This window comes from Saccostrea echinata, unplaced genomic scaffold (genome assembly GCF_033153115.1).
Source record: "Saccostrea echinata isolate AGI-Se365-2 ecotype Australia unplaced genomic scaffold, CSIRO_AGI_Sech_v1 ptg000054l, whole genome shotgun sequence".
NCBI lineage: Eukaryota > Metazoa > Mollusca > Bivalvia > Ostreida > Ostreidae > Saccostrea > Saccostrea echinata.
The window spans coordinates 5,074,423-5,098,088 of record NW_026889803.1 but is presented as its reverse complement, the minus strand read 5'-3'; the positions used below and the strand labels follow the sequence as shown (position 1 = coordinate 5,098,088).

General features: G+C 31.9%; 1 protein-coding gene across 1 annotated transcript; it reads right to left on the bottom strand.

The window, feature by feature from the left end:
* Positions 1-1,634: 1,634 nt before the first annotated feature.
* On the bottom strand, positions 1,635-17,868 carry LOC133172344 (uncharacterized). The gene is made up of 3 exons (XM_061307208.1): positions 17,561-17,868; positions 2,477-5,072; positions 1,635-2,105 (listed from the first exon to the last, which is right to left on the bottom strand). The coding sequence occupies exons 1-3, from the start codon at positions 17,866-17,868 to the stop codon at positions 1,671-1,673; spliced, it is 3,339 nt and encodes a 1,112-aa protein (XP_061163192.1). The 3' UTR covers positions 1,635-1,670.
* Positions 17,869-23,666: the final 5,798 nt, after the last annotated feature.

Here is a 23,666-nt window from a genome sequence, read left to right as displayed (position 1 = left end):
CGATGTTTGCTGATTTCCCCCTTTGTTTGTGAATCCAAGATTTCGTCATTTGTTATTTTTAAAAATTGACATACATGTATTCCATTTTCACACAATATTGTCCTGTTGTACATGTCAGTTTAAGCAAATACAAGCCTCGGTGAGCTGTTTGTAAGGAAAACAGTAGGATACATAAATGATTTTTCTGAATTTTCTTTCAAATTTTGAGCAATTATATCTAAAGCCCATGACCGTCACTGTAGCTCAGTCAGTAGAGCGCTTGCTACGTGAATGGAGGGTCGTGTGTTCGAATCACGGCCGCGACTGACCTGAGTCGATAAAAAATTGACCAATCCTGAATCTGAACTAATTATGGCCTTTCTGAGCTCTTTATGAAGATTTTAAAATATTTTTGCCCAAACATTCGCATGTAAAATTTTGATCTCCTATTCTGGCTCCATCCTACACTCGAGGACCAACGATTGAACAAACTTGAATTTACACTACCTGAGGATGCTTGCATACAAATATGGCAAATCATGATGATACTCTTCTTGAAGAGAAGAGTTCTTAAAGTTTTATTTTTAAATTCCCTTGTAAAACTTTGAACCCCTATTTGTGACCCTTTGCTATCCCCGCGGAACAATCAGTTGAATAAACTTGAATCTGCACCACCTCTCCCCCTATACATGTATATATTCCTATGTAAAACTCTGATCCCTTATAGTTGCACCTTCCTTTTCTATGGGACAAGGGACTGAAAAAAGAAATTGATGATTTCTAACCAATTACATGTAGATGAAATCAAATTAGAATGACCCGTTGGTCTTAAAACGAATACTTTTAGTGATTATTCCCTAATTGTTCCAAATTATTTCGATGTTTAATTTGGATTCAATACTGTATCATATTCAGCAAGGATACATTACTTAACAGAGTTTAATCAATAGCCTATGGGAATGCTTCAAGATCTTATTTTTACGCTCCCAGTTATAAAGAAGATTTTTCCCTTTTTAGACCTATTTCAAAATAAAACATGATACCCAAATGTCACCCAATTCCACTCCAGAATCATAATTTTGAAATAAACTCGAGATTATATTACATCAAAAAATATTTAAACATTTTTTTTTTCGTTTTTGCCAAATGAGGTCTGATAAGGTCATTAAAATAAATTACTTTATTTTCGTCACTTCTTGAGTATATCCTCCTTGAAGAGGACACCATCTTTCATTTGCATAATCCTACATTCCATTGATAAAAGGACACTAAAAACGTGAACAGGTAGAAAAATAGCTGTACAGACTGTGAAACAGAAGCAGACGAACGATACATGAACTTTGATAGAGCTCACTTGAATCCCTGGCTTATTGGTGCTAAATACAACTGATGATTAGTGCATGTATAAACATTTTGAATTCTCAATTTATTACACCATAGTATTTCCCGCTTTTATTCGTATATTATAACTAAGACTTAAAATAATTACATTCTTATCTAATAAAGTATATTGTAGTAAAATTTTAATTTACAGGCTTTGGGACCACAAAGAGGATAACATGATTACTGAAAACTAACAACCCTGTTGAAAACTTCAATATGTGATTTGAGTAGATCTAAAGAAAATAAATAGAGATCGTTAAAGTGCGTTCCTATATAACTTGAATTATAGATATGTTTTTCTGACATTGTCAAACCTCTGCAAAATCATCATCTACATCGATTGTTACTTCCATCACTTCCGGTAACACGTCTGCCCTTTGCTTTGTTCTTCGTCGTTGGTATGCAGTCTTGGTCTTTCCATTGCCCAATTTAAGAGCTCCATTTTCCTTTGAACGAGTTTCATTGGCAAATGTTATTGCCTTTTTCTCAATTTTCGGTGACTTGGCTTCGTTAGCAAGGGCTGGCTTTTTTGAATTTTCATTTGGCATAGGGCTTACTGAAGGACTAATTTTATCAGAGAGAGGAACTAGGAGGTTATTTGGGGACGGGCTCATCATGTTTGGTTCCTCTTTTTCCTTTTCCTCTTGTAGTTGTGGATCTGGAATTATCAGAGTTTTGTTCAACAAGTTGTTAGAAAACTTCCTGGTTCGTCCGGTGAGCCAGTATGTTTCATATTCAACGCCCTACAAAAAAGAGACTTCTTGTAAACTTCACGACATAAATAAAGATACATGCATTTTACCCTATATACATATACGCAGTGATTTTGAAAAAGTCATAATATTTTTCATTTATTTCTATTCTGGTAACTGAATTCTTATAAGCATTCTGTAAATTATTTTTTATTCTCGAGAATTTAACGTTATCGCGTATAATTACCTGTGACGGTCTTCTTGCGAAAATTTCACTCATATTCACTCACCAAAAATTCGTATAAATACCAATACATATTTCGCAAAAATAAGGTGTCGCAAATATTTTGTGATCTTCAATACATTTTTTCTTCATTTTTTTCTATACACATTCTTACAAAGAATGCAACAAAACTACTAACCCTGACGATGAGTAGACCCGATCTTTCAGTTGAAAAATTGTTTGTTGTAAGGATCTTTTTCCGTAGATCCTGGGATGTATGAATTCTTGAAGCGTCCGAAGATCTTGCAAGGCATCGAACAACTTCCGGCAAATCACTGAAGAGAACAAACTGAGGTGTGTCAGTCTCAATAATGCCTGTAGTGGTAGTACCAACATGAGCACCTATACTCAGCTGCATCATCCACACGTCGTCAGAAGAACAGCTGGAGTCCTCAATGTGCTCATGAGTTAGAATGTCTAAACACATATGCGCAGTTTTAAAAGCAACACAGTATTCGTTGTTATTGTTCACCTCTCCCATACCTACAACTATCATGAAAGATGTTCCATGCGAACTGTATCTAAATGCTGAGTACTTGCTTACAAGTAGATCCAGGTACGTACACATACTTGTCAGTTTTTCTACTTTTTCTTTTGAGGATAAATTGTTGAAATCATTTTCTTTGGTTATCTCCACACATATTACCCCAATTAGCTTCTCCTGATCATGATCTATGGATTCACCACTCGCGATAGCATTAGCAATTGTCCCTGGTATAATACTGGACATCATGGCCTCCAGATTTTTCTTTGTTGACTCTAATTCTATCGTCTTCTCCTCCACACATTCCTCTAGATGCTGCGTATAATCTTCCATAGATTGAATGACACTGTCCATTACTGATTTTCTCATTGGACTGTTCCGTTTCATTAGCTTCAATATTTGATCAAACGACGGCCGGCTGACTGGGTTGTCTGTCCACGCAATTTCCATGATTTGTCTGATTGCCACTGGAATGTCCAGTTGGATTTTTGGACGCAGGTTACTAGAGTATATTGCATGGATGATATCCGCAGTCGAAGTTGTTCCAAGGTGTTCTGTGTATGGTTCTTCTTGCGAGTATATTTCTTGTAAAACTATTGCAAAACTGTATACATCGCATTCATGCGTTATTCTGCATTTATAATTTGCTCGAAGTACTTCAGGAGCCATCCAGAATTCCCAAGAACACTGACTCTGTGAATCGTCTGCGTGCATATCTGCTATAGCCATAGCGTCGTTTTCGTTGTTTAGTGTTAAAATTTTCAAAAACTCCCAATCTCCGACTTTAACGGTCCATTTACAATCTACAAAGCATACACGCGCTTTCAAGTTTCCATGAGTAACATGATGGTGATGAAGATAATTCATCCCCTGACATATATCCAAAGCTAAAGCCATTTTGAAATCTGGCGTCATCGTTATCTTATTGTCCTGAAGGACATCGGCTAGGGACCCTTTTCGGCAGTACTCACCAATCACATATTTTTCGTTGTCTATGACTGTAAGTCCGTAAAATTTTACAATGTTTAGGTGATGTACTTTATCACGAATTCTGAGCATCTCCTGTTTCATATGCTTTGTTAAAACTTGCATTTGTGGAATTTCTAACAACCTTACTCCAATGTCATGCCCTTTCCATTTCCCAGGCCACTGAAGCACTTTATCTACTAAAGCTTCCAATTCTCTCTTATCCATCTCTGATTGTGCCGACTGTAAAGATCTAGCAGATCGTGCAAAGAACGAGGAATGATGCGTTGAATGATGATGGCTATCATAATAAAACACGATATCCTCAATTGGAACTAACCAATCATCCTTATTTAGTAGCCTCCAGTATTTGAATCTTTGAAACAATATATAACCACCAAATATCCCTAATACTATCGTAGTGATTGGAACCGCTATCGCTACTTCCGTTTGCCATGAATTATCAACAACCTCCTCTTCCCTTTGCTTGTCCGCCATAACCTCTTGCCACATGTTGCGTCCCTTGCAAGAGACCTGTTCCAGAACAGTTTTATGTACTCTATTCACCATATCCATGCTAAGTGGAGCAAATCCCAAAACTTCACAGTCATGACGAGGAGTAGATTGAGTCATAAACCAGTCTATATATCGAATGAGTTCTTTCGCTGAGTCACAATTTGTCATAAGAGTTTTGTAAATGATAAAATGTGTGAAGCCTGCTATTGGGTAGGCACCTGTACCGCCACTGTTAGCCAATGAAAATGTTTGTGCCGTAGGATTTAGAGCAGCAAAATAATCCATAGCATTTTGAACTGCTGTGGATGTGGGTGACATGTATTCACCGGCTGCGTTTTGAAGAAGTGCTGTTTCTACGATTCCATCTTGAACATCAGCAACGGATAAATAACCAAGAGAATTTTTGAACGACAACAGCAAACCCGAAACACCTCTAGTCTGCACCCCGTAATAGGTGATTGCTGCTTTATTCCAATGGTAAGGTGTCCCACTGTCATTAATTCCCCTTGAAAATGTGCCATAGGTAGAGTTCCAGTTCTGATCAACCGCAGAAAGCGCAGAAGTAAAAAGTTCAGTTGACCCTGATTTATCGGCCCTGGCTATCACAATAATGTTTTCATTCGGAAAAATGCCATTCGGATTGTTTGTTGTAAAAATGGCATCGCTCCATGATGTGTAGGTCCCGTTATATATACCAACAAGCTGCTGTAGAGAAAGATTAAGTTTGTTGGAGCCAAAATTTGGTAAGTTGTATCCCATGACGATTGCCCTGAAACAGATTAAAAAGCATTCAGTAAAGCAATTATGATCAGTTTAGCCTTATCTATAAATAATAAAAAGCATGGTATGTAAGCAAAACATAATGATAATAAATAATAAATATAATTAAATGCTTTAAACAATGAAATGCCTCCTTTGATTGTATGTATGCGAGGATAATGCAGAAAAAATACAATAGCTGTGTCACCCCTTAGATACCCAGATTTCAAGTTTGAATATATTTTACGTTTTTGTGTTGTGTGATTTACTATATTCATACTGCATGTAATAATTAAGTGTTCCTTAAATCCTTATCAAAATATAGTTTGTCAAAAGGACTTAAACGTTGCATAGGCACATATAGCACATGAGTTACGAGAAAAATATTACATTTGAAAATAGGAAAATGTTGTTATGAATGTATAATGTACTTATACTTCATGTACATAGGGGTTAAATTATATTCCTTATAGTGATATGCGTCTACAACTTTTCCAGAAGAAGAAACATGGAACTATTCCATCCGTAAGGCAGCTCAGTCGTTAGAGCGCTCGCTCTGTGATCGGAAGGTCGTGAGTTCGAATCTCGGCCGCGACTGACCTAAGTCGATAAAAAAAATAGGTAGCAACTGTTCCTTCGCCATGCGCTCGACACTTTGAAGTGAAAGCTCCGGGTCCTTCGGATGAGACCTTAAAAACCGAGGCCCCTTGTCACTTCAGGCGTTGGCACGATAAAGATCCCTCACTGCTCAATGGCCCTGAGTGCCGAGTAAAGGTCAAAATTTGAAGCCCTTCACCGGTATATGGTGACGTCTCTATATGAGTGAAAAATTCTCGAATGGAACGTAAAACAAAATACAATCAATCAATCAATCCATCCGTATGGTTTGTTCTTTGTGCGTGTGGTGTAGTAGATACCCAGTACTGTTTAATGGGTTTTTCATTAGATTTATTCTTCTCATTTTGATGACCTTTTGTCAAAATATAAATCAGAATATATTTTGCTTGTTCTTTTTTTTGAGGGGGGGGGGGTTGATTTGATATATACCATTATAATTCATGTTGGATATACTAATATTCAATTTGTGTTCCTAAAATTCACCTTATTTTTATTTTTTGTCAGAATAGTCCTTTTCCATAAATTAATAAAACCATAATAGTATTATGTCAATACTATAGTTACACATGTGGGCTAGAACATTGCTTAATATGCACATAGTAGAACGCCATTGAGAGATGTGTATTTGAAAGTATAAAGAAAATATTTCAAGCGACACGCAATGTAGGTTGCACAGTAAGTTTCATCTATTTGTTGTTGGATGTCAAACTCTTTCGGTAAGAAATATTCCCGAATGTTTGCATGGTGTCACTAACATGCTCATGCACTGAAATACATTTTTAATGCATGATATATTTCGATGTACTTGTAAAAATTAATAAAAATCTGGCAAGGAAATTAATTTTTACCACATATTTACCTTTTTTTTTTCTTAAATCCATAGCTATAGTCGAATATTTGCAAAATTACATATATAATTGAGTCACTTTTACAAGATTTAAAAATAAAGATGAACAATCTAGCAGAATCAATTTATTTAACATTACATTTAAACAGGAAAAAAAATGTTTTCTTATACTTCATGTAGATAGAGTTAAGTCTTATTTCTCATCAAGATATGCGTCTAAAACTTAAAGAAGTAAAACTATATATGGCATGCCTGTGTAGTTTCTACTTCTTTCAAAGTTGTAGACGCATATCACGATGATGGAATAATCATATTTATAATTTCTTTGTTAATAGATGTTCAATTTTGGATGATTCTCTCTATCATAAGACTTTGTGCTTTCCAAAAAGCAGTAATGCTGTATTAATAAAAGGAAGTTTTGCAAAAGCGTATAGATTGATTGATTGTTTATTGTTTAACGCCGAGTCGGCAATATTTCAGCCATATTTCAGCGGAAAAAGGCGTATAGAAGATAACCATACAATTTTATCGATGTGAAATTTTAAATAGATCTTGGTTATTTATTCTTAAATACATTGACCTCAGAGGCAGATTTCGATTTAGTGACATTTTATAAGGTGTTCCAAATAGCTGTCGTATTTCCAACCTCACCAACCTCATTTTGTCATTGACGCCCAATATTGATCAGATTTGACTTAATTTGAAAAAAAAATCTGTTTCTTAGAAAGATGTCTCTAATCTGAGTATTTATTTTTCAAAATCCTATTCACTAGTATTTGTTGTTTTCCGTTTGCATAGAACAGTTTCACAATATTAATATAGAGATCTCTTTTATCATCCATTTTAGGTTAAAAAAAACCTGACTACCTTACATTTGATGATGTATTCACACTTCAAAAAATATCAATTATGACCTTATAGTATATTGTATTTATGTTATAATATGTTTTTTTTGTCGGAAAACACACTATAAAATAGTTGTTGTTTTGTAAATACTTTATATCCGCGCAAAAATACAGACATCCAAAGTCGGGACATGTTTGCTGAAACACACTGAACTGTTATAGTTTTAAGTAAGTTTTCTTTAAATTCATCTTGTTTATATCTAATGTTAGGATAATCGTGATCCATAAACTACTAAAACCAACAACGAGTATAGATGCATACAGCGTTTTCAACATTTACTTCGAGATGATTTATCGATGTTAACCGAAGAGTAATTTAGGACCAATCTGTACAAGAATTATAAATTGCATTATGCCACATAAGTATTGACACACCTTTGTCATTTCCGATTATGTTCAATTAAAAAAAAAAATCTTAAGAATGAAATATTCCGCGGCTTTGCTGTTTATTTGACACAAATACATATGAAACCTACGTGAAACACAGATACATATTTTTATTCTTTTTTTTTTTTCTTTTTTTTTTTTTTATCAAATCCTAAATACCAATATTCTAGATAAAACTTTGATAAATATATGCCAGCAATGAATATCTTTGATTTTGTAATAAAAATCAAAGGTGCATTACTTAATGCAATTTTAAAACTAAAAGTATGTAACTTTGCTTAGAAAAATTTATTTGATATACAGATGTATATTTGAAATCTCAGCCAACCCTTATGGTGATTTCGGTATTTACAAAATTAAAAAATCAAATCTCACAGGAAAATGAAAAAAACTTAAATTGCAGTCTGTCAATGCTCAACAAACAAGAACAAGACTAAAAACATTATATGAGCATATTTAGTAGAACAGCATTTAGCGACATACATTTGTTAAGTTCATGAAAAAGTTAATGAAAGTATTTCAGGCGACAAGAAATAGTGGTTGTTCAGCAAGTTTCAGTATTTGTTGTTCGATGTCAAGTGTGCATGATCATTTGTTGACTTTCGGTATTTATATATATATATCAGGCACGTAGCAACGACTTTTTTCCAAACAATTTTTTTTCTATTGAAAATGTTCATTGAAAGGACGGATGTCCTCCCACTTTTTGTTGCAGTATAGTCAAAATAAGGGTAATGTAGTAGTGTATGAAGAAATGTGGTACTCAAATAAGTCGGAACCTACCTACCCCCCCCCCCCCCCCCCCCCCCGAAATAGGATTTTCGAGTTGGGACAATTTTCCTTCTTTTTTTTTTTTTGCTTATCCAGTTTTTTCAGGTAAGTTGAATTTTTTTTCTCTGGCTGCCCCCCCCCTTTCAAAAACGATGCTATGTCCCTGTATATGTACGAATTTTTGCAAGGTGTCACTAGCATGTCTATGCACTGACAAAAAGAAATGAATGTCTCTTTTATAGGAACGATTTGAAAAGAGGGGAGGGGGGCATTATCGGGAAAAAATGACATCAGAAAAAAATTCTTATATTTACCTGGAAGGTCACATGCAGGTGAATAAAACGTAGTATTTTTTCTGCATTGTTGGATCTCAGCCAGTCAGAGAGATAGGAATTTTTCAATCATATAATAATTTTAGATTATTTAACCCTCCTGGAAAGGAAGAAGTCTGTTCAAAATCAATGGAAATTGCATCAAATATTATTGTAGAATGTGTGTTTTTTTCTTTATAATTGTTTATGGTTAGAAAAATCATATTTCAGAGGTGATTCTATTTCGTCTTTGTTGAACAGCATCCTAAGGCTTTACAGAAAAAATGTTTTGTAATACAAAAAATACTAAATGACTTTATTTTGATCTTAAATCATCAATATTTCCAATAAACATCATAAAGTGATACCAGTCCTTCAAATTTTATGTTCATTTTATAGAGCCCCTTGTATTATCCAATGAATATACAAATGCAGGAAATTGGATTTCTTTATTTGTATTATAACATGTAATAAATTGCCTTTAAAGTGTATCGTTTTGTCTCAATGAGACCAGTTAGATAATCCTTTTCTATAAACTGTGTGCTATAGCATACTAGTATTGTATGCAAACATGTTATTCAATATTTTTGTGGTGCGTGTATTTCACATTTTTTAATACCTGTATTGTGACAAATGACAAAGATCCTTCCTTATGGTACTTATACGACATATTTTTCTGCATATGATTATAAAGTAAATAGGATGATTGCATAATTTAAACATGTCCAAAAGATTTTATGTATTTCAAACCAAATATCTCTTGAATGAATTAACTTTTAAAGATGCATTTGTCAACGTAAAAGACCTTATCGATGTGTATAGTCATATTGTCTTTTACACACATTGATCATTGATAATAGATTTTTTTAATTTCATTTTTTTTTTAAATTTAATTTATATTTAGATGCAATTATTACCAGCAATCGAAAGAAAAAATATTAAAAAAATGTTTGCATCCAAATCCAAAAATCGAAGTTTGTCGTCATTGTGCTACTTTTGATTTCAATAGAACTTTAAGTAATTAATATAGGATCAGAGGATTATCTTCACTCTAATTGGCCGAAATCAATATTTTTCGAAAAAGTATAATATCATGTTGACAATATTTTCCCCCCCCCCCCAAATCTTATCTGAACATTAATCAATGATGGATTATAAGAACTGTTTTATTTTTTGCCAATGAAAATGCCCTTCTTGATTTACATTTAGCTTGACCAGAAAATGGAGATCGATACATATTCTTACCAAGAGCCTTTTAAATCGATGTTTAACTTCATCATTTAATTACTGTTTCTGTGAGCTTAAATGTTACAACAAAATTGTAGAGATTTGGCCCAAATACTTTGTAATAAGAGTCACTTCTTCATAAATGTTATCGCTATTAATTTGTTTCACTGTACTTATGAAGAGCTAGTTAAATGTAAATTCATCATTCATTTATATCCCAGTGAACTTGAAATATGACTGATTGATTGATATTGTTTAACGCCGAGTCGGCATGCAATATTTCAGCCATATATCGGCGGTGAGAAGTTATGTTCAGACTGAAAGATTTTTTGGGTTTCTCTGGCGGCTCCCAGTGAGCCTACTCTTTTTCGAAACCAGAAAAACAATCTTTTAGGTGCCAAGGGGGTTGTTATCCTTGATACGGGGCACTATTTAACTCCCATCCGACGGACTTTAAAAATATGTAAACAGTTAAATTCATAATAACAAAAATTGGCTATTTAAAATGTATATATCTAAATCTTACTGTAAAAATCAGTTTCTTGCAAGTATTGTAAAATTGTACTTGGACTTATATTTGTAAAAAGGTCATGCATTGTTTGCACATTATTAAAAAGTCTACTTCGAACAGGCGTAAAATCAGAACATTCTAAAAGAACTTGAAATAAAGATACGACAGAGTCTGACACATCAGTTTCATATTTAGATATTTTACTAAAAAAAAAATTGATGGTTACCTAACAACAAAACTTTATGATAAACTTGATGACTTCAAATTTTCTATCATCAACTTTCTTTACTTATATATAGCAATATACCCTTATCACCTGTATATAGTGTTTATACCCCCAGTTGATTCGATACGAAAGAGTATGCTCCACGTATGAACAATTTCTAAAACAAGACAAGCTATTGACAAACAAGTTGATGAAACAAGGATATCAACAGTCTCGTTTGAAGTCATCATTTCACAAATTCCTTGGTCGATACAATGACCTTGTGAGCAAATACAATCTATCAATCTATACAATCTATCATTAAGTCGAATGCTGACTTATGTTTTTCATACTAATTGTTAGGCCATTATTTAAACACTGAATTGTCTACGGATTTTTCCGTTTGCCCGATAATGACAATGAGCACACGGCGTGTGTGACCGGTCGACAGGAGATGCTTATTCCTCCAAGGCACCTGATCCCACCTCTGATGTTTTTATGTTTTCTCTGTTACCAATTTGTATTTTTAATGGACTTTTGAGCTTGATTACTGTTCATTATTTCCATATTTCATTTTAACAATATTTTTAATTTTTCAGTTATTATTTTCAGAGGTTCAAATTTTGACAAAATATTGAATGAAAAGTCTTTTTTAAAATTTGGTATTGGAGTTCACGTAATGAAAAAAATATTGAATTTAATTACTTTTCAACACGATTATTTAGGAGGAGGATGCAATAACCCAGGCACAAAGGATGATCAATAATCCTGTTGATTTTTCAAAAGTCAGTGATTGTATTAGACAGACATTTATAAGGATTTGATCAAGGATGAACTAGTTTCCTCACTAATTTATAAAAAAAAATAACTACTGTAATTTAACTTTTTTCCACAAGGTCATAATTCCGCGAGTCACAATTTCTGTTCAATCCGCAAGTAGAAATTCACGCGGATTTCTTAGATTGCCACTGTATGCCTCAGAAGTATACAGTTTAGGGTGTTATTAATACAATTTCCAAAAAAAAACCGAGTTTCATATTAATTAATCTAAACAAACGGCATTAAATTGTCGCCAAGGGTCCCTGGACTTGTGTTTTACTGTACTCGTATTGAGCTACATGTACATTTGCTAAATTTCGTTTGGCAACAGAAAAATAAATTACTGGGTATGTAATTGATTATAATGTTTGCTTCAGACAACTTTGTCAATTTTGACAAATGTTTATTTTAGATCTACAACTTAATCATTCCTGAAAACCAATAGTAATAATTGGTAGCAACGCAAAGATCACGAGACAACAAAATTTAAGTTCCCAAAGAGTTGATTCATTTGACAAATTGCATCATTAATCATTCATATATGCATTCTGTTATTCATCCTTGACGGCAGTTAATCTTATCGATATCTTGTATTTTCCAGATTATCGATAAATATGTTTTACATATTATAATAATGCCTTGTGTTATTTCGTTTAAGTTTTATTGTTTCATAAAACATTTCATTGCATGCACGTTCGCTAATCCAAGTCTTAACTTAAGCATGATTTCGGTGTAACGAAAGACCATGTATTAGCATGTCACTATTTACTTAAGGACCTTAAATTTTCAATTAGCTGTGGACCCTGTTTGTTTTTAAAAGCTGACACATTGAAGAAAAAAATATCAGAAGCAGATTGCGTTCAAGTTAGTTGTCTAATTATTAGGCAACTTTTTAGTCATGTAGAAATACACTACTGAAATGCCGAATTCTGGAAACGTCTCTTATTTTTTAAAGTACATGTATTTTCATAGTTAATATTTTCATTGTCACGTCTTTTTTGAAATTCTTTCTGTTAACTATATGTAGCTTACTTATTCGTTGAATGCAATACGCTAGTTAGACTACTTGGTTGGTTCTTTTTATCTAAGAGTAAGATGGATGGTACTATACTTCTTGAATACCTCGTTATCTCAAAGGTTTCGAGACGTTCAATGTAAAATACTTAAGAAATACCGTATAACGGGTATTTTCTGCGGTTGTCCAATTTTTGCGGAATTTTGCGGATAGGACAAATCCGCCAAAATTACAATCGCAAAATATTTTTCAATATTTCTTCAGATATATATTTTATACATGCAAGTATGATAAGTGGTGCGTATGTCCTCGTTAGCGAGAAAATTCGGGTGTCATCGAAATTCGAAGATTTTAGATATCAGGATTTTTCCAAAACATATTGAATTAAAACGTTGCTGTAAATAATAACAATTTAATAAGTTTATACAAAAACATCTTTTCTTGTACCTACTTCTTTATTTTATACGGATATACATGTACATGTAAATGACTAAAAGAGATTTCACAATTAATAGTCCAAACTCCGATAGCTGCAAACAACACATAGTAGCTTTTCCTTCTTTCTTTAACACTTTTTTCAATCTTGTGTTTTATCTGGAGACCATAGTTACTGCTTTTATACACAAAGTGGCTTGATTATCTCGTGAATTTCACACAATGCAGACGACTGACAGGATTAGTTACGCCTCAATGCACATGGCACCTGTGATTGTACACGGTCAACTTTAGGTTACTTGATTATGCAACTGTTTGTTTGAGCTTAAAATATAAACACCAGATTAATTTTGATTGCAATTAACTTTAAGTGTATTTTTTAGAATATGGCTTGGATGCATTAATTATCTATATATTAAAATATTTTAATAGATCGCACAAAACGTTTGTTACAATGTAGAATAAAGTTTTTTATTGATGTTTGGGTGGACCGATACTGCAATAATTCATTTCAATTGGGACTCAACATGATTTTACAAAGACTAACTGAAAGATAGTAGTTTAGTTAAGCTTAATAGCTTAATACCAGTTCTCATGCAACTTTGATCAATATGTCTCAATGAATTTATAAAACGTAAACATGGCAGCTATCTGATAATTCTTAGAGATTGGTGATCATACCCAGTAAATAATTTTTTGAGGCATAATGCAACCGCAGAAATTGAAAACGCAGAAATTAATTTTCTATCTTTTAGGGGTTAAATCGCAAAAATTTCCAACCGCAGAAAATACCCGTTATACGGTAAGCACTTTGGACTTTGGATTTCAAAAACACTTCGACCATTCCATGGTATTCGAGATACCAAAGTTCAACTGTATTTCGAAATATCCGAGGATCGAGATATCCAAGGTAAAATACTTAGGACATAAGCTCTTGGGACTTCAAAAGTACTTATACATATCCATGGTATTCGAGATATAGGTGTTCGAGATTCCGAAGTTCAACTGCATCTTCTTTTCTGCTTATTTCATTAAATTGATCGGGGGTGAAACACATATTACTGAAAAATCATTACTTTGTTTAAAATTGTAAACTTATCAATTGACCATCACAGATCAATTGAAAAATGCATTCTTTGGTACTTGTTATCGGTTTTCTTGTATTCAAGATATTGTTTGATCATAACAAAGCTCAATTCAAACCGATACTAGAGCCAGTGTTTCACTGTAGCTGTATTTTCACAATTTAGAAGGAAGGGATGGACTTCTCAAGAAAGAAAAATCGTCTATAAAGAATACCAATATCAATATATTCTTTTCATTTTATAAAAAAGTATTATGGGCTTGAAATCAATAAGATTTACCTTGAAATGCTTCACACAATTAAAATTTTAACAGGATTTTAAAGACATCATAGTCAATTGAGCAACATGAAAATTTGTCAATGATGTCATGCAATGTTCGTTAACGTTTAAAAACAATGGCTTTTTGAAATTCTTTAATAAATTGTAGCCCAATTTTGTATATAGAATCTTAAGGGATCGAGAACAAACATTCTTATCATGAAAGTTAAAACAACCATAAAACGCGTAGGGTGAGGGAAAAACCGGGAGAAAAAATAAAATTTTTATGACATTCTTCACAGGAACAATAAGCCCTATACCATGCTGTGCTCATATCCTAGGTTTCAATTTCACACACAAATGAGACTAATTTGATCATACAAATTTTTAAAGACCTTCCCACTCCTTGAAATCAAAAAGAAAAATTGTACAATAATATTTAACACGGAACCTTATCTCAAAATTGCTATTTTTGTGGTTCCTTGTTGCAGAACACAAGAAAACACGAAAATATATATCTGTATAAGATGAAGATAAATTACATTGATCAATCTCACTAATCCAGTAAACAAAACGAATCGTAAACAGAGCAAAAATACAGACCCCTGAAAACACCAGTGATGGGATCAGGTGCCTAGGAGCAGTAAGCATCCCCTGTCGACCGGTCACACCCGCAGTGAACCCTATATAATGATCAGGTAGACGGAATACTCCCTAGTCAAAATTAGTATAAAAGCAATGATCTAACAAACGGTATGATACATTCAAGACAAAATGCGACCCAACGATAGGATGTATTTACGAACAAGATCATTATAACGATCGCAGAATTTGCGAAAAGCTTACTCTAAACAGGGTTGTTGAAATCCTTGTAACATCAACTTATTTGTCAGTAGCGGTCCTCGGTTTAAAAATTGTTGGTATTCAGAGTATGCTCTTGCGTATGGAATCAGTTGGGAGACATAAACACCACTATATGCAGGTGATGTTGGGGTATTGCTAACATTAAAGGAAGCCGATAATTCAGATTCCGAGGAGTCGATAGGGGATTCCATTTTAGACGGTTCAGTGCTACATAGATAAGGGAAGTTGACGAAGGAGGAGCTGAAGTCATCCCGTTTGTCTTACAGTTTAGTTATTATTTCGCCATTATCATCTGCAGTATAAGTCAAAGTATTGTATAATGATTTGGCAGGATCATGCCAGGATGTCAGCAGATTCTGATCTGAATTTTACTAAAATAAACAAAATTTTGCAATGAAATACATCTTAAATTAATCATTTAAATTATAAAAGAAATTCAAGCACCATCACAAACAAAAGAAATTCAAGCAACATCACAAAAAAGGGGTGATCATTACAAAATCTGACGAAGTTTTAAAAATCTCTTTTGTTTTACAATACATTGTATATATTTTGATGACCAGTGCAGATGTATATCAATGGTATTTATTTCTCAGGAATAATTTTATTCGGAAGAAGCATGATGAAATAATGAATGATGGAAAAAAGGTGTTCTTATTTTAAACCTCGGCGGAAATCAGAGCTATTAAACAGACTTTCTAGAGGAAATGTGACCTCCTGCCAAGTTTAATGTCAGATATCTACAACAAAGCTTTATAAGGCACACAGAAACGATATTGGTAGATCCAGTTATCAACATTTATTTTGTGCATAATCGTTAAATAGACTTCGTTGGAACGTCTTATTATTTTCTGAATGTTGTAAACAAAGTTATCATTTTTGCAATCAATTTCAAACAAAACGTTTTCCGGGGTATACACACTATTATTCTAAAATCCAAAATGAATATAAAGTTTAAATACAGGTACCGTTAAAAGTGAATCTTTGAACATAAATTACCTTAATAGTTTAGCATTTATGGGTATTTACGTCAAAAGTTTTAAGGTCAATAAATTTCGAACCTTTACCTACAAATATTTACATTTTACTTCTTTGTAGTTATGCCGAGTACACGCAGTGATCTTATTAATAATAATGATTAAATAACAAATATGCTTGTCTGTATATCATTCTTTTAGTGATAAGGATTTTTATGTTTGTTTTTAAAATACTGATCGATACCCCCCTCCCCTCTGAGAGAGAGAGAGAGAGAGTTTGAGAGAGAGAGAGTTTTCAGTGACAAGTAACAATTAGTTTCACAAATTTCACACGTATGTATTTTCTCCTATACACTTTAATTTGAATAATTTCATCAGTTTCTAATATAAGTTGAATATGTTGTTGAAACACTTTAATTGCTTGTTAAATAACAAATCAGTTTTTTAAACATAACAATTCACAAAACAAATTAAGCAACGGTTAGCTATTTTAAAATGTTTTTCTATTCTGATCGTCCACTTATATATTTTTTTAATCATTTAAATAACACTGTTCAGAACTCTGGCTCAACAATCGTAAGTAGAAAAGAACGGATCACGGCAATTATGTGTTAGTGGGCTAAGGACCTCCAAAAGATTAGATTGAAATGCCTTGAAAAAAAATTGATTACACCCAATCGATATTACCCACAATATTGCTTATCTGATTTTGAAAGTTCTGATATAGGACTCACATACTGAATTTCTAGTGTGTAAATTACAACATGATTATAAAAAAGTCACACTTAGATTACAGTACGTTAACGAATACCCTAAAAACTTAAAGTAACCACGAGTAATCTGTGAATCAGAGGTACTTATTGTATTTTTTACCTCGATAGACTTTTTAAGCAATTTTAGGCACTGACAAATATTAATAATTGATTTGTACATATATTCTCCAAATTTTCTTGTAAAAAGTTGTAGTTTCTTTTCATTTAAAAGATTTTATTTTTTATAACTCTGATTACGCATACATTTTTATATATAATAAATGAAATTATTTATTTTCTAATTCATTTACAGAATCAAAAATTATTCATTTTTAACCTTCTTTTTCAAAAATTTACTTTACTTAAAGTAATGCCTTCCTAAAGGCATCTTGGGATATGGTACTGGCCCACCAAATGAAAATAAAATAACGTTAAAAAACTAAAGCACGGAGAGGATACAGTTAAATTAATTATGTGGACATTTAAATATTCATTCTATAGGACAACTCACCCAGCCATGGTAGGGAATTCAACAAGGTCTGAATGTTCTAACTTATCAGATTCAGACAAAACGGTGTCTGAACCAGCATATTCAATATCAATGTTCTGGAAAATTGCAGCTTGCCCTGTACTACTTCCTACAGCATCGTATTGCATCTGAATAGACGCATATCCTTTCCTATATGTTGTATAAGCTGGTTGCCAAACCTTGTAAACCTCATATGGAAAACTGGCGCCCTTACCACGAATATCTATAGCATTTGTACCACACCATATCATTGTCACCAAAGCCAGAATCATATCATGAACAATTGTCATCTTAATTCACATATTCCAAGACTTCTTTGTTCTAAGATTCTTCAATGACTGATAAAAGATTGCATTGGACGTTTACAAAGCATGTGCTTCTTCTAAAGTTACGTCTAATTTTGTTGCATGCTAAAATAAACTGTGTTTGTAATGGGTAAATACTATTTGAGTGAAGTAGAGAAACTGTTATATGAGTATCAATAGAAGACACAAAAAGAGACAAGTGTGCATGGAAGAGACAGCAGACTCGGCAAACAATGTCGATCTTAGAAGCATATCTCCGCCAAAATCTATATAATAATAGCCTATCAACGCAAATCTTTTCCTCAAAGAGACTATATTGTTTAGCAAAGCAGTGGGGTGAATCGTAAGTGAAAATAATGAAACATATTTTATAATTGAGTATTAATAAACGAGGCACTTTAGGGTTGCTATGTAAATAAGAAAAAATAAAAGCTTGTTATTATTGGAAAAAACTGAGAAAATCCCTATTTCTGGCTGATCGAAAAACAGACGATTTCTTGACATAAAGTTTAGGTTATTGCTTTTAACTTTTTTATTCAAAGGAATTTGATTAGTTATGACACTGTTTCTTAAACTAATCAACAAAATTAATGATGACATTGTCAAAGTAATGCTGTTTATTTATAAAAGAAATAATTTCTAACTTCTAAGAGAAATTTTAGAAAAATGGTTTAACTGAACAATTTATGTACACATGTTGAAGATTAACTTTTGTATTACTATAGAATTCCAACAGAATTAAAAAAAAAAGTTTGAATTCCATCGAGAGTAATTTAAATAACTAAATTTACGAGAAGAGTACATATATGCAGAATCATTTCTGGATGTGATTTTAAATCTCTTTATCATAATTGCATTAAATCATTATTGTTTTTAAAATGTTTCAAATTTAATGAAACGTCTGTCTGTACAAAAAATAATAAGTTCTCACAATATGCAAAGAATATGACATGAAGTTATACTTCCGTTGAGTAGTTTTAGAAGAGGGAAAAAAATGCCAACAGAACAGTTCTATCAAAATGCATTTGTAATATTTTTTTTTATCAAAGACTGGCTCTACATGTATTTGAAATATTGAACATTTCATTAAATTAAGATAATGACGCAATGATGTCATAATGCATGGTCCCTTCTGAAATTACTTCACTTTTTTTGATTTTTTACTCATCAAATTTCATATTAGACTCTTTGTCTCGTAAAACTGAACAGTTTTAATTTTTCAGAAGTTTACAGTGCTAAGCAAGGCTCTAAAACAATATTAATTTTGCTTTGCTCATTTAACTTCTTAAGATGAATTAAAACAATGCGAAATGCCAATCATACATAAAAATATTCCTTATACCAATGTCAAACCATAAAAAATGCAGACATGTTATTAAATCATAAATTTTCATGTAATATTTATGCAATTATTTCCCTAAATCATTGTTACGTTTTTATGGTCATTGCTAAGCAGTATTGATTAAAATTGACCTCAGAAGTCCTTATTTTCTCCTTAATTGTTTTTCGTGCCTTAACGTAAAAAAGACTTATTAATTTTTAAATCTGTAATTATATATTTTCCACACAAAAAATCGACTCCTGACGTAGATTATGATAAAATGTACACAATTTCACATTGACGCTACAAATAACGATGTAATTTTTGTTTAGAAAAGAAAAAAAACACTTGTAAGTGCAATGTAATTAGATTGTGCCAAACATATTTATTCTTCAAACATTTGTGAACAGTCTGGAACGCACTTTCTTAATCAATTTAATTTTGACTGCAAAAGTTTGTCGATAACTTTTCTGAAAAATTACAAAATGATATTAGCTCCTTGTCTATCTTATGAAATGAAAACATCCTTATTGCTCTTTATAGACTACAAATTCCAAAGAATGGACGAATAACAAAAAGATTATGGCAAGCTTTGATTCTTACTCCAAATCTAACGACTACACCTATGATTGTTCTCAATGCATTTTAAGGGTTTATTCTGCGTTCACTATTTTGAAACTATTCTGAAAATGCTATTCATAAGAGTCAATCGATGTAAATTGCAAGTCTATCAGTGATATAAATGGACAAAAAATATTTTGCAACTTCGATAAAAAGGAACTTCATTCAATTTTTCTTCTACGTATTGCGATAAAAACCTATTTCACAGAGAGGGAAATTTCTGTCCATTTGAATCACTGATAGACTTGAAACTAACATCGATTGACTTTTATGAATATCATTATCTGAAGTCCAAATCAGTATTTAGCTTTTAAAACTGTGTAAAACATGGTTTGTAGAACGCTGCGTTATCATACAAATATTGTGCTATAATTAATAAAACTTGTGATTTTTATTCAAAATTTTGTAATTTTTATTCGAAAACTTGCTATTCATATTGATATAAATATATACAAAAGTTGTGATTTATATTCAATAATCTTGTCATTATAGAGAATATATAAGATTTTGCATGATAATCAAGGTTATTGCATAATAATCAGAAGATTGTCGAATATGAATCACTAGACTGTGTATGTTAATAGGTTTTTTAAATATATTATAACCTTTCAAAATTTGGCATATTAATCATAAGTTGATTAATATAAATAACTATTAATGAATATAACTCACAACATATAGAATTTGAATCACAACTTTATGAATACAAATATATTTTCAAATTTAAATCACAAGATTTTGCATATAAATCAAAAGGTATGCATACATGCCATAATGTAATTTTACAAGCCAAAGTATAATCCGTTCACGTATACTGTTTTGAGAGTGAAATTTATCTTTGTTATGAGAGAGAGCCAATGAACCTTAATCGAACAGTCTTAGAAATTACATTTTTTTCCTTTTCAAACATGCAGCATCATGCTTTGCTTTTTGTAAAAATAGATTTCGAATCCATTCAAACTATCAAACATATTCAGTTTACTTCTTTCACATAAACACATAGATCAAACGCTTTCATCGTCAGCCATTAAATGATTTCTAAATGCAAGCAAATTGTATGCATATGGCTTGCCAACATTGATGAAACTATAAAATAGTGACTTTACAGAACATTAAATATGTTAATTGCTCGAATCAGTTGCTTTATTCAAACATTTCAATCTCGCTAGCTATTGATCTATTATACAACTAATAAATTACTTCCTAAGCATTAAGTGACTATCAGACGTTTTTGTCATTAAATTTATTAATTAATGAAAAAGTTTTTCTAATTATTACAAAATTTAATAACCTCTCTCTCTCTCTCTCTTATTTATGTGGAATAAGAAGTAAATGTATTACTGAAAGGTTTATCATAAACCTTTGAAGACAACTTAATTAATGATTGAATATTATTTAAAAAAAATACTTTTCCTGTAACACTCCTTATAAAAAGCATCAAACAGACGTACAGTGCTTTTTATTTTAGTTTGTTTTTTCTTCCGTTTTATTTATTTATTTATTTTGCTATTCCATAAATGATAATAAAAAATAAGAGATAATTAAATAACTTCACGATTAGTTAGATTAAAAATGATCACAATCATAACAATTGAAAGATCAAGACACGTACATGTCAAAAACATTGATTTTTCTAAGTTAATCTACACACTAAGCAAATATGCGTGTGTGTACAACTGTATACTATTTCCATTACAAATTAATTGTTAAAACATCATTCAGGTATAATTGCATATAGGCAGTAAACGATCTGTCAACATCTATATCCATTTATCTAATGGACATTTGATGATATCAGTGTAGATAGGAAGACATACATTGCAAATATGACGCTTTTTAGTTCAGCTAAATGCCCCAACTGTAAGGGCAAACTATCAATTCTGGTTGCTCATGTAGTAAAGTATATTAGCGTAATTGATACAAGTCTGTAATAAAGACGTACGCATAATAGAAATTAAAAAAAATTAAGTATACTAAATTTTGTCTTGCTTCTTAATCATTTATATAAATTTGGCAAAAAGTGATGCCATATATAAATACAATGACTTATAACACCAAGCTCTTCAAATTTAAGATAACTTAAAAATAAATAATTTGAGTAAAAATTTTAAAATAAAAAAGTATCTGTTTCCCGGAGAATAAGTATTAAATAACTTTCCTTTTAGGACAGATTCAGATGAGTGAACAGATGAAAAAATGACTTGAAAAGTTTTGATCATTAGCACTATAACTTATTTCTGCTGGAAAACAACAGATCACAAAAATAAGAACAATATGTAACAGAGGACCAAGAGTTAAGAAATGTTGTCATCGATTACAACATTATAGAGTAGAAAACAATAAAATATCTTTTAGAAAGGAACGGACAGAATACATATTTAACTTTCCAAACCTCCCTCTTCACGCATATTTATTAGCTCTTTGTGATGCATTATGACAAGTCTATAAAATTATTGTGTTTTGACAATTCTGTAAAATTATTGTGTTTTAACAATTCTGTAAAATTATTGTTTGGACAAATTCTGTAAAATTATTGTTACTAGTTCACAAGAGCCACTCTTGTAACCAGTGTCATACTTGAAACATATTTTTATTGAATAATTCAGTAAGGATTGGAAAACAGACAAAGTCTATGCACACCCTCTCCTTGTTTAATAGGTCAAGACAAAGGCAATAAATAATAATACCTGTACATGATAATAAACATGCTAATAATTAAAAAAAATAAAAATCCACAATTAAGTATTATTCATCTGTATTATAAAAAAAGATGATGATCCTAACTGTATACAAATTATTTACACACTGCTCCAGCTTTAATATAAATATTGTAAAAAAAAAAAATTGTTCATTTAACAGACTATTAAATATTACAGCTTACTTAGTTTAGTCTCTTAGTGGATAAAAAATTCGTGTACATATGAAAATATTTTACAGTTTGTTTGATAGGAATATTGATATTTTCTTCTTAACAGAGTGTCGAGTTCAAAAACAACATCAATATCATTTAATTTGTTTTTAACAGTAAATTTCTTTCAACAGTATATGATGGACATTTAATAAGGTAATGTTCAGTATCCTCAGTATAAAATACACATTTTTGACATGATTGAACATCTGATAAGAAATGATTTTTTAAATGTGTGTTGAGATTGCTAGCATTGTTTCGCAACAACAATGTAAGATATTTATGTTCCCCAAACGAAGTTTGGGAACATATTGTTTTTACTCTGTTTCTTCTTCTTCTTCTTATTATTATTCTTTTTTTCTACTTTCTTCTCCGGTACTTTTTTGTCCGGGAGTGTTCTCATAGAACCACTCATCCGATTGACATGAAACCTTTTTAGGGTTAATAGGCATGTTGTGTAGGTGTTCGGAACGAAGGTCATTTTGCGCGCACATGCATGCACGTGCGCGCGCGTGCAATGAGTGAAATGACTGATATACTTCATGAAGCCGTAACTTTTATATTTCTTGATGAATTGCTTTGAAACTCAAAATATAAAGATATATTAGTAGTCTAGACAAGATAACACGGTCAAATTAGCGTGAACTCACGCGCATGCACGTGCACTCTTCTCTGATTGGCTGATACAAAAATCTCAATAATTTCCTTGCTTTTTGACAAAATACTTTGAAATTTAGAATATAAGTATATATTATAAGGTGCTACAACATGTTATATAGGAAATTTCTTGAAAACACGCGCATGCAGGTGTGCTGCAATCTGATTGGTTGAAACTTTAAATGTCCATAACTCCCTTGGCTTTCAACAAAACAGGATGAAATTTACGACATGGATAGGCACATAGAGCTCCTACATTATGATACTATCAAAATT

Excerpts from the sequence above, each read along its gene's own strand:
- LOC133172344 (XM_061307208.1), bottom strand. The coding sequence starts at position 17,868 with ATGACAATTGTTCATGATATGATTCTGGCTTTGGTGACAATGATATGG. Across the intron at positions 5,073-17,560 it reads GAATTCCCTACCATGGCTGG|GGCAATCGTCATGGGATACA; the intron begins GTGAGTTGTCCT and ends AATCTGTTTCAG. Across the intron at positions 2,106-2,476 it reads CGGGTCTACTCATCGTCAGG|GGCGTTGAATATGAAACATA; the intron begins GTTAGTAGTTTT and ends TCTTTTTTGTAG.